The 12,335-nt window shown below is 38.4% G+C and overlaps 1 protein-coding gene across 1 annotated transcript; it reads left to right on the forward strand.

Annotated features, from left to right (window-relative positions):
- The first annotated feature begins 57 nt into the window (after window positions 1–57).
- TFB2M (transcription factor B2, mitochondrial) lies at window positions 58–8,032 on the forward strand. The gene is made up of 8 exons (XM_085219599.1): window positions 58–437; window positions 1,278–1,366; window positions 2,256–2,409; window positions 2,809–2,957; window positions 4,400–4,489; window positions 5,056–5,118; window positions 5,559–5,710; window positions 7,019–8,032. Exons 1-8 carry the CDS (start codon window positions 143–145, stop codon window positions 7,203–7,205), a joined length of 1,179 nt encoding a protein of 392 aa, XP_085075725.1. The 5' UTR covers window positions 58–142; the 3' UTR covers window positions 7,206–8,032.
- Window positions 8,033–12,335: the final 4,303 nt, after the last annotated feature.

Here is a 12,335-nt window from a genome sequence, read left to right on the forward strand (position 1 = left end):
AGAGAAGACGGCGGCCAGGAGGACCTCTCGCCGACGATAGAGCGGAAGGGCGCTAGAGAGGCCGGCCCGAGGCGGAAGTGACGCTCCCCGTTGCCGCGGAGATCGCGGCCGGGGCTCGGAGTGCGGGCGGTGGCGGGGCGCCATGCGGGCGGGCCGGGCTCTGCCGGGCGCCGTGGGCTGCGGCCGCCTCCTCGCGGCGGGGCTGCGGCCGCTGCCGGGCGGGCCGGGGCCGTGCTGGGCGACGGCGCGGCGGGCCGCGGGGCGGTGGCCGAGCCCGGGCCTGAGGGTGCCGCAGGCGGCCGAGGCGGAGCAGCAGGTCCTGCAGGCCGGCGGCCCCTGCGGCCGCTTCATCGCCTGTCCGCAGCTGGCGCGCACCGTGCAGCGCTGCCTGCAGACCGGTTCCGGCCCGCAGCCCGTCGTGCTGGAGTGCGCGCCCGGTAAGCCGCCCGCCGCTCCCACCCGAACCGTTGCTGGGGCTCGGCGCGTCCCGGTGACCTTGCGGAGTCGGTGCGGGTCGCGGAACGGTTGCGGGGCCGCGCGCCTCTCCCTGCCCGGTTCCCGTGTGTTCTCCTCTGGGGGGCGGCGGGGGAGGCTGGGCTGCTCATGGGGTGTGGATGTGGCGTTTGGGTTGTACGGAGCTTCGGGGGGAGCGTGAGTGTTTGCCTGGGGCTCGAGTCACTGCCGTTAGTTGCTTCGCTATGAAGTAGGGATTTAAGCCCTTCTCTGGGTGATGCGTCGGGTCTTGTAGGCTGACGCTGCCTCTGCATAGCCACAGACTGCGGGCCCTTCACAGAGCTCACCCTCTGCAGCTACCGAATGCTTTTACGCTTGCGAATCTGGTCAGCCCTTTCCTCCCCTTACAGGAGGGACATGACGAGCTCCACAGTGTTGTGGTGTCCCTGTTCGTTGCAGAGGAGTTGGACTAGATGGCCTTCAGAGGTCCCTTTCAACCCTAAGGATTCTATGGTTCTCTTTTGCCTGTATGGATAATGTGGGTGAGGTTTCAAAATGTGACTCAGTTGGCAAAAGAAAAAGCAGCAGAAAAACTTGAGATAGGCCTGGTGTTCCCTCAGTGTAATGCAGCAAGTAATCAGAGGAAGGCTGTATGTAAATGTGTTTTTTAACTGTTTTGAAGCATACTTAGGTAACGTGAGCTATCTCCTTATTGAAGGTGACATGATCCAGGGGCTGTGTTGAGAAAAACACAAAGAAAATCACTTCAAAAATTATTTATTTATTTATTTATTTATTTATTTATTTATTTTGTATCATTTCAGGTCCTGGAGTCTTGACCCGGACTCTACTCAATGCAGGTGTCAGAGTGGTAGCTCTAGAGAGTCACCCAGCTTTCCTTTCAAAACTACAGGTATGTATCTGATGTGGTATCCCATATCTAAGATCTAAGAGGGAAGTAAGATATGAACTAAGAAATACATAGTAACTGTTGGATCAAAAAGGAGCTAGCTAGTAATCATTACTTGAAACATCTGAGATGATGCTGAGTATTATTAAGTATTGTTTGGTTTTACATTGCATGTTTACTAACAATCTATTTTATATCCTGTTCATCTGTCATCTTGTGTATGTGTGTATGCATTCGAGTTTGTCTCCCTGTGAATAGTTCCATATAAATAGTAGAGGCTAACACTCATCAAAATCATTGTAGCAGTGTGTGCTTAGGCAGAATGCCTGCATGTAGCTTTCAAAAATTTATGAAGACAGTGTGGTTATAATCTCGCAGTATTATTTAATCTGTTGCCTTGCTGTTGGCTGGCAATACTGGAACTTCGACAAGCGTTGCCTCTTCACTTTAGCACTGCATGGTTTCAAATGTTCTCAGACACAGAGCCTTAGAAATTGCACTGCATGGATTGTGTTACAATAAAGATGACGAAGTAAAGACTCTCACATTTTTAAAATGTGCACTAGAGTCATATTTTATGCATGATTCTCTGCATATATGAAGATTTCAGTTGTAAATCACTTAAATGTAGTGGTTGATTAATAGTGCAGATTAATACTTATTACTTGCCTAGGGAGGGTTTTAAAGCTCCAGTTGAGCAGCAGAGAAATGCCTTGCGTAATAAAGGAAGCTATTCTGTCTGTCAGTTATAGGAAGCAGCTCTGAAACCTGACTCTTTCTCACTGGATATTTATTTTCTGTAGCGCTTGAGTAATTTTTTGTCTGGGCTGAGTGTTTGGTAAGGCAGCTTACTGCATTCGGATTTCTTCAACTGAAACTTAATTTGGTTTAGTCCTTAGAGAATAGCCTGGATGGACAGTTAAAGGTAATTTACGGTGATTTCTTCAGACTGGATCCTTTGGTTACTGGAGCAGTGAAACCACCTGCTGTGTGTTCTGACAAACTTTTTGAAGCCATGGGTATAGCAGCAGTTCCTTGGAGAGCAGGTAGGTGTATACGATCACACATTACAAATACATCTGAAGGGTGCATAGACATTTTGGCAAGATCTTTGGGACTTGCTTGAGGTACCTGTCCTGTTTTAACATAGCTGTTGCATTTGTGGATGTTGTTTGCTTATTTCCTAATTTTCAGTTTTATTTAGTTAGGTTCTTTGTAGCTTCAAGAAATGGCAAAATGAAGTCTCACTTGTTTGTCATAATAAAGATTTAGTCTAATGCCCACAGGGCTTAGCTTTGAATAAAGCTTGAATTTTATTTGTTCTTGAATGAAATGAGCAGACAGATCTTTCCCTTGTTGTGTTGTAATGTACACATTAGCATAAATGAGATTGTCTGGTACCTATTGTAAAATTTTAAAGACACTTTTACACACTATTGAAACAGATGTACCTGTGAAAATTTTTGGAATCTTTCCACAAAGAAAGGAGAGGAACACACTTTGGAGGCTACTTTTTATCCTGTATGAATGCAGTTCCATATACAGATATGGAAGAGTAGAACTCAACATCTTTATAAGTGAAAAAGAATACAAGGTATGTGCGAGAGATTTTAAAGGTAGTAGAGAATAAGTGATGCTTCAGAGAACACCAAAACATTATGTAGTCAACCTTTCTGCTAGGGAATTCTTTTCTTCTGCCAGAATTTTTAAAATCTTGTCTGTTTCCTGCTTTTTCTCTTTATGAATTTATAACACACATGCAAAAAAAAGGAAAGGTCTGTTGTCACTTAACCATAAATCCTTCAAATGTGAAGGTTGGTCCTTGTGAAGGATATGCAGCAGCAAAAGTTGCTTTTTGTTGTAACTTCTGGGATGCTGGCATTCTGTGGTGCTTTTGCAACAAAATTTTTTGCAAGTAGCAGCTAACAGTTAATGAAGAGGGAATTCAAAAGGCCTCTTGAAGAGGATACAGAATTACTAAATAGCAAGCTGAATTTCATGTCCTCTTGATCCAGCTTTGCGTGCAGTACTGCAAAAAATTGAGGCAAAATGTGAATGATTTGCACACCTTTTTACTGAAGCTGTGTACACTAAAATGGAGAGTAGCTTTCTGGGTTACATGTTCATAATTTGTGCGGTCCCAGTCTTTCAGAACTGTACTTCTAGTTCAAGGCAACTTTTTTCTTTTTATGAAACAGCCTCATAAAGCACTAAACTTTGATTACTTGAGGTAAGGAAAGACTTTGAGGTATGCCTAAACAGGCTGTATTCTGTTTAACATTTAACACCCTACTGGAAAAAAAAAAATTAAGTTCCCAAGTATATTTATTTGCAAAATGTCAGATTGGATACTGCTGAAATACCATCTGTTATCTTTCTAATGGCCAGACTTCTGAGCAAAGAATTTTCAGTTTTCTTAAATGAGTTTTGAGAACCAAAGTAAGAGCAGTGAGAACCTTCTTCTAGTGGGCTCCTCTGGTTCTCTTTTATGACTTCTTTCTTTGACCTATTTGAACATAACCATGAGAATTTTCTTTTTGATTTTGTGTTTTTTTGTTTTTTAACACTAAGAGTTGTCAAATCTGTGCTGCTGTAATATCGAGAGGATGACTGCAAGCTGCTTAATGGTCAGCTTGGCTTACTGTGTATCATATTAGGAATATTCTCCTACCAGTGTGAAAGAAGCTGTAAACTTCACTTACGTTGCAGTTTTAAAACAAAATATGATCCCCGTTTCTCCTCTGTTTGAAACTTGCCTGTGCCTTGTACAGTACAAGCTGGAAATTCCTACACAGTTCAGTTATCCAAATAATTACTGCAAAGAAATACTTAGACTGCCAGAATGTTTTCTAATTGTGCTTTCTAGTAAGACATACAAAAATAGCACAGATTGGAGGCCAACTTAGACTTCACTTCGAAATTTTAGATTTAACTCTGAAGTTCTTGCCACTTGTTAAAATTATAAGGATTTTTCTTAGATGAAGTAGCAAACTTGTTTTTTGAAATTAAAATGCTCTTGCTTTGTTGTTTTGTTAGGTATTAACAGCAAAGCCTGGGGAATTGAGAATTTACCAAGCACTTTCTGTGCTTTGGCAAGCGGGATGTGACATTCAGCTACTGCACATGGTAAATTTTTTGTACTGACTGGGCATGTTTTAATGCTGTAATTGTGTATAGAGAAAGGAATTTATACCATTTTTGCTATTGTAAACTAACTGGAAGCTAATTTGGCTTTTAGATTAGTCAGAGAACTACTGAAGACTGGGATATAGAAGAGTCTTTTCAGCCTTGCTGGGTGTTGTGTGAGACTCAGACTGTCCTTCCAGTCTCAGTCTTCTTTTCATGTCCTCTGTATTTTGACTTCATGCATGCTTTTGCCTTCCTGAGCAGTTTTCAGTAGAAATAATATTTTCTGTTTCTGTGCTTCTCATGAAATGAAGGCCTGCTTCTCCAGTTAGTCGAGAAATATCATACCTTATCAAATGTGTTGGGGAGCTTAAGGACTTGTTGTATAGACACGCACTGCTCTTACGCTGTCTTCCTTGAATGTGTTTAAAGCTGATTCTGGAGTGAAGTTGTTGAATGAAGTTTAAAATGGAGTAAATTTCTAATTTGATAGTATTGATGATAAATGCTTTTCTAAATTGTCGCAAAGCACTTTAATTCTGTAATGTATTTGCTCCCTCTCTAAGGAACCTTGGTCATCATTTCTAACTAATCTGAAAAATGGGCGACTGGCAATTCCAAAGAGCACGGTAAGAGCAATGTATTCCTTTTTCTTCTTTTAGAGATGCAGATAAACCGTTTAGATATAGATTAAAAATAACTTCATGACAGATCCCACAGATCTCTTTTGATTGCAAACTGTATTTTTTTAACAAGTGTTCTGGCTAAAAGTCACAGATGGCATGTAGGTGCATCAGAAGTGTTGTCTGTTTCCACTAAGAAAATCAAATTTTTATTTCTTAAGTAGTTGTAGCGTATCTGTTTGATTTCTCATTTCCTTTCTTGTGAAGCTATTTTAGTTACAGAATGAAATTTTATAGCCTTGGCATCCAATGGAATTACCTTGATACGACTTGTAAAAGCCTTTCAGAAATGTTACTGCTGGTACAGATGAAGCACTTTATCTAAGATAAAGACAGACGCCTTAAAAGTAAGTTATTTTCAGGGACTTATTTCATTTTTCTTGCAGAGGCTGCCAAATGACCATCTATGTTTGGTACGACTGACTCCCCAGCAAAACCTGTTTACAGGAGGCTTGAAGCCTGCTAATTCAGCTACCTTTATTTTCATGGTGAAGCAGTGTCTTACTAAACCCAGGTCTAAACTTATTGATAGATTAAAGTAAGTATGGAAAAAAAACAATTTCTATACACTTTCTGTTTTTTTTCTTTGTGGCTGAAATAGAACCTCTTTATTAATTATCTATACACAGAATAGAAAACTTCATCTTTCCAGGCCCAAATACACTATTTTGGGTACTATTCCCGGTCTTTGCTCACAATTTTGAGGCTTGGCAAGAAGGTAGACAAGTATATAGAGTACAGATTTGCATTAAGCGTCTTTTCTTCAAATGAAGAAACTTTCATTCTGTTTAGACATTAAAAAATACCAAGATTTTGCAAGTATAAAAATTAAAAAGCTGAAGAAGACGTTTAGATTAGCATTGCTTTGATATTTCTTATAATGAAATCAGCTGAAGGTTATTGAAAGTTGAGTAGGGATGTCCTCAAATGGCTTTCTGTCATTGAATTAAAAAATCAGTTTTTAGATTTATTTACCAATTATGCAGCTCTCTAATTATTCTCTTTGATACAACACTGGAGCTTTGCTTTATGGTCACTAGATTTCTGTTCCCATAAGTGAGACATGTTTGCACTCTCTAACGTATTGAGTTCATTGGTTGATGAAAATAACGTCTCACTTGTTAGTAGGGGTTTATGGATGTAAGTTTCTGGATAGGTGTTGTGGGGATAAACAAAAAAGTTAAGACATCCCAGTAACTCATTTAGCAAAGACAAGTGCAAAAAGCCTTAATGGATTTCTTTCTTAAAGCTCAGTGATGTACCTGCTCTCCCCTCTATCTTTCAGCCAGGCAATGAAGCTAACCTTGAAGGCTTTTAATGTGCATCTTCTGTATATTTAGATACCTTTTATGAGAAATAATTAATGTGTATGCACATTTTATAAAAGGTCTAGTTTTCATTTAAATGATGTGAAAACAGTTTATAGATCTGTTTATATATAGAAGAAAATACCTGGGAGGTGTAAGCCACGCTAAATCATGCTATACCAAAGCACTTCCTTGAAAATGACCTTGGCTTTCATTTCCTGCACATGGAAGAATAACCCCCTTTTTTTCTGTAATGCTTGTTGCTAATTTAGGCAGCTTGAGATAGAGGTGGATTATGTTGTTATTCTCTCTCTTCTGGGTGCTTTATTTGTTATTTGCATGTTGTCTTAGTAGGAGTTTCTTTCTGTTTGCAGTATGGATTGAAAATATCTTGTGTAATAACATTTTTTGGGAAGAAATTGTTAACTTCTTGAAGCTGTGGAAGGATGGAATTGATCTTCAGATAGTGCTTCTTGCTCTTTAATTTTTCACAGGAATAAGTGCTCCTTTGTGATCATCTTTTGCTTTGTTTGTTTCAGTTCATGGAGCTTGGACAATGCTGACAAATTATTGAAAGCTCTAGAAATTCCAAACTACATTGAAACTGGTAATGTATACCCAGAAGACTATAAGCGTCTGTTTTGTGCTTTGCAAAACTCTAGTGTGTTCACTGAAAGCTGGTTCCATGATGAGGTCTTGGAAAGTATAAGGAACATAAACTTGTGAATCTAAAGCTGCTGTCTTTTGGAAGATCATCATTGCTTCTGGAAGATTACTGTAATAAGAAATGATTTGAATAAAATCGAGGTATTATTAGCTAGATGGCTTCCTGTCCAAACAGGAAAATAAACAAGTGAAAAGAGCCCTTCTATATGTGATGAAACTATGAAATTTACAATTAACTTGGTTGCAATCCTATCCAGAATGGACAAACTTTGCATCTTCTCCGGGAGCACATTGGTGACCTGCTGCTTTTGGATGTGCCACTTAAACTGAACTTAGTACTATGCTACTGTGTATTTACAGCACTTGAAAAAAATAACAGACCAAATAGTGATGTGTGTGGTTGGTATTTTAGTGTGTGTGATTGGAATGCAGATTCACAAAATACACAGGTCTGTATAACCACTGAATCTCTTCTATTGTCTGCTCTGAAAAACCTCGCAGTCTAAAATAATATAATAAAGAGGTGGGTTAATAAATGCAAGGTAATGACAGCATGGTAAAACATCAATAGAGTTTTGAATAAAATTGTTGTATTTATGGTTGGGTAAAACAAAATAGCATTTTTTTTCTTTCGAAAACTTGAAATGGCTGAACACTGGGCAGTCTGCTGTAGTTTACCATTAATGCAAGTACCTGTATAAAGATGGGCTTTATCTTATTTTGGTCTGAAATCCAAGTCACCGGTTCATTCAGTGTTGTAGAAATGGTTGGGAAAAAGAATTTTGTTAACTTCACCCTTCGCAATATAAATTTGTTTAATATGTATTATGTGTATATAAAACCTTACTTTAAGATGACATGCTATTAAAATTGTCTTTTTAGCCACACTCTTCCACACTGGAGCTTGTTTCTTTTTCCCTTTATTGTTTTGACACGTGATTATTCTGTCTCTTTCTGATGGTGTTGACAGGCTGTACTCGCTCTGTTTTCTCCATTGTCTCCTCTGGGAGAATAAAATGCTGAGTGAATAAAATGCTTTCTCAGGGTGCTATCTACAGGATTTGGAAAACAACCACCAAAGCAATGCTAACAGAAAATTGTATTTCTTAAGTATAGTTGGAAGCATATGTGACAGGCATTCGCCTCTTTTTAGAGCTCTGAAAGTCTTCCTGTAGCTCCTGGCACAGAAGGAAAACTGATTTCAAGGAGCTTCAGTTCATTCTCCTAGCTAGGCTGCTGGTCACTACTGCACTATTACAATTTCAGGTATGTGTTTTAAATTGCTGTCTTGTGTCATGTTCGTATGATAAAACTAATGGAAAGGCTAAAGCTTAATTAGCATTCTGTTTTAGAGCAGTATTGCTGTTATGATGTAGATCTTGAAGATCTATGGCTTTTTTCTGATTAGATATCTTAGTGTGTAGTTGAGATAACTTGCATTATGAATTGACTTTAACAGAAGCAATTCTACCTCTTATCAGTTTCAGTGGATGGTAACTGTCTTATCTGCTGGTTAACAGGAATGCAGTGTCTCCTGGCCTGATTTTTATTTTTATTTCCTTGAATAAAATGTTTGTAGCTTACTGCAGCAACGTACCAGGGAAAATATTCAATATGTAAAATATAGATAGCAGTGGTCTTATATAAATTTATTTAGTGTCTTGAACAAAAAAGAAAATGAAGAAAAAAAGAAATGTGTTTTTTTTTTTTTAAGTGCTGTAGGCCAGTAGCCTTTACAGAGCGAATGCAGAGAACTCCCAAGATAACAGTAGGAGTCTGTAAGTGTATCCCCTTGACCGTTTAGCAATTTATAGGCAATATTTTCACAATTCTTTTTTTTTTTTTTTTTTTTAGATTTCTGATTTGATATCTTAAAAATTTAAACCACTTCTTCATATCAAGAGGTTAAATAATGTTTTTGAGCTGTTCAGTGTACACAACAGTTTTGGATTTATTGTTATCTATATTCTTCAGTGTGAAGATGAAATTTCACTTCTAGTGTCTGTAAAGACAGCGGTGAACAGTTTTCTCACTGAGCTTCTGATGAACTTGTAGAGGGATTATGCAGTTAGGACTCTACATTTAATACGTAATGAGGGTTATTCCAGCATTTTTTAGACAGCCCAGGCTGCATCCTTTGCTTTGTGGGTATTTTTCATATTTTGCTTGATAAACACATGTACTGTTACAGCATAGATGGGCTAAGAATACAGAAACTGATCAAGGGAAATGGTGCAGGATAGGGAGGTATTCAAGTACCAGTTGAACTCAAAATCTTCAATGAGCATTACTGTTTAGCTTTCCTATCATGATGGGATGGCAAAGTTTCCCATCTCTGAAAGTGCTTTACTTTGTGAGTTCACATGCCTGATACAGTGAGTAATAAAAAGTATTTTGAAATTTGCACTAACATTGGGAAATGTTGCACAATTCTGTTATATGTGATATAGTTTTGCGTTACAACACAATTTATAGAAATACAAAATAATAGATTTAAAAGCCACAGTAGTTAACTGTTAGCTTTTGGGGAAGATTTATTTCATTTTGCTGTCTTTGAATTTGTTATCTTTGAGTTGATGGTTACAACATACATACAATACGTAATTGAAAGTCAGTTATTTCCCGTGTTGTGTGAATTTTCTTTACTATTTTTTATTGTTGACTGATTTCATTCTTGAACTTCCAAAACATGAGACATCTATCAAGTGCAACCATTTAAGTATTGCCTCAGCTCTTCAACTACTAGTTATTAGAAGAGGAGACAAAGGGCTTTTGGCATACCACAGTAAGGCATCAATGTATCTGTTTTTATATTGATTGTAACTTCAAGGGCAGTAAGTCCTTCCTCCCGTCCCCCATTTGTGCTGCCCACCTGCCTGTAGAGAAAATCTCAGAATTGTAATTGCTTAAGGTTTTACTACTTAACTATGTTAAAATCTCAGCGCGCACAAATTCAGAAAGAAAAAAGCTTAGTTCTAATGCCATCCAGTTACTGAGAAATGTTGATGCTTGGACTTAGGAGATCAGTCATGTTGGATTTGACAGTAGCTCACTTTTGATCGAGAAGAAGGGTTTCTGACCTTGTTCTGGTTAACACAGAAGGTGATGTGATGAGGAGTCGGTAAGGTGGAATGTGTATATACTGGCTACTAGGCTTGTTCAGCATTGGAGACTCTAATTACAGCTTAGACTTAGAGGTGATAATGACTATAGTGGTAGAAAGCACCAACATTCCAGAAATAGGTTGCTGATGTCATTTAAGAAGCGTACATGTGATAGGAAGAACCTGAAGTTTCCTGAGAAGGATGAAGGATGCTGAATCAATTATTCTGGCACTCTAACTGCAATCTATGGGGCTGTAGACTGAAAACTCCATTTAAGTTTTGCAAGTCTTTAATTAACAAAGCTGTCTTTTTTTAAAAAAAAAAAAAAAAAAAAGAAGAAAAAGTGAGAGAATGGGAATAACAAGTGACTTTTCCAAGAAGAACAGCAAGTCAGTGAGAGGTGCTTATTCACTCATGTTGTATCCTGGTTCAATAGCTATTGCGTCTTTCCTTGTTTGCTGTTTTACAGGTCATTGCTAAAAATAGACCCACGCTATCCTCAGCTGATAGATCACAAGGCACAGCAACCATAGGAAAGCTAGGTGAAATTAGGAGTAGCTGCAATACAGCAAATGGAACAGCCAATTACTCATAAAGTAATCAAGACTTTAACACTCAATCTCAGTGATAAAGCACTAAGAAGACCTTCAGCATTATCTGTTTTCTTAAAACTTCTGTGCAGTGTTTGGAATGATTCATAAACTTGAATGAGTTGTAAGTTAGCTTTCCAGGATGGCTGCTCCTAGTAACAGTCCTGCAGAAATGTATTGTCTTCATGTTCGTTTACTGGACATTATTTTTATAGTGATGGCAAACATGTGATGTCACCATTAGTAGTAGCATTCCCCTGTTTTCAGCTGCAGTGTTGTTGACACATGCAAAGACTTACTTTTCTGCTGCAGAATCACACTCTGAAGATAAGAGGAAGCCATCAGCCAGTTTGACTTGGCAGCGATTTTGCTTGATTCTGTGTAGATCTCCAGCAAGTGATCCATAAATCAACTCAGGAATATTCAACCATTTGTACCAGAACAGCTTAAATTACAAAAATCAGGTTTCAAAGGCTTGCAATGTAGGGTTTTTGGAAGACTTCACTAATAATATTCCATGATTCCTGCCAGAAATTGCAGGACAAAACATTTTTAAGGACCATTTAACTCATTCTTCTCTGTAAAAATGGGAGATTACAGGTTTTTTTTTTTTTTTTTTGTAACTATGCTGTGAAATATTTTTCATATAACGTACACTTACAACTTTTGTCTTTTTTCTAGGAAATTATGTGGAGATGAGCTTCAGAAGCTTGTTATTTCATCTGAGGGAAGTGAATGCGTTTGAGGCAGGGAATGTTCAAATAAAAGTAGAAACATTGTGAAGTTCATAGTAGAGAATTAACAGATAATCAATCTGCCTGTGAGTAGAATTTATTATGAATTTGTGCTTAAAGTGCTTTTGCAATGAGGTTTTTTTTTTTAATACTACACTTCAGAATAAATTTTTAACTAGTTTGACAGCATTAAACAGAGAAGAGACATCAGCAGGAGATTCTTGTGTTCATAAGAGATCTGTCTCTGCTTACAGGCTTTCAACTAATCTGATATTTACTCCATACCTTTAGTGATAACAGTTTTTATACTGTTATAACTTAATATTTTTTTATTTGGCTCAAAGAAAATCCAGTTTTCCCTTCCAGTTGAAATGGGAATTGCATATTAATGACTAAATAACAGAATTTGTTGAGCTGCTTATGTCACTTCATTACTGCAATTCTTGTAAATTCATGTTATGAAATATACTGTCTTGAGAGGGAATAACGAACTTCTACTACAAACTCTCATATACAGGTGCTAAGGAAATATGACTAATTCAGAAGCATCAGCTGCAATTAAGTGGTATGTCCCACAACAGTGTCTTCAGTACGTGCCTTGGCAGCAGCAACTGCGCAGAATGTGTCATGCATTTCATACAGCTATTGGGAAGTCTGACCTGTCTAGCTCAGTGGATGACTTGGTCTTGTGGGAAGAAAAAAAAGCTGTAATAATAAAAGGGATTAATTCAATTAAATATAGTCAAGTGCTAAATTACCATT

Source organism: Meleagris gallopavo, chromosome 2 (genome assembly GCF_905368555.1).
Source record: "Meleagris gallopavo chromosome 2, MGAL_WU_HG_1.1, whole genome shotgun sequence".
NCBI lineage: Eukaryota > Metazoa > Chordata > Aves > Galliformes > Phasianidae > Meleagris > Meleagris gallopavo.

Coding starts and splice junctions, on each gene's coding strand:
- TFB2M (XM_085219599.1), top strand. CDS start 143: ATGCGGGCGGGCCGGGCTCTGCCGGGCGCCGTGGGCTGCGGCCGCCTC. Junction 438..1,277: donor CGTGCTGGAGTGCGCGCCCG/GTAAGCCGCCCG, acceptor GTATCATTTCAG/GTCCTGGAGTCTTGACCCGG. Junction 4,490..5,055: donor ACATTCAGCTACTGCACATG/GTAAATTTTTTG, acceptor TCCCTCTCTAAG/GAACCTTGGTCATCATTTCT.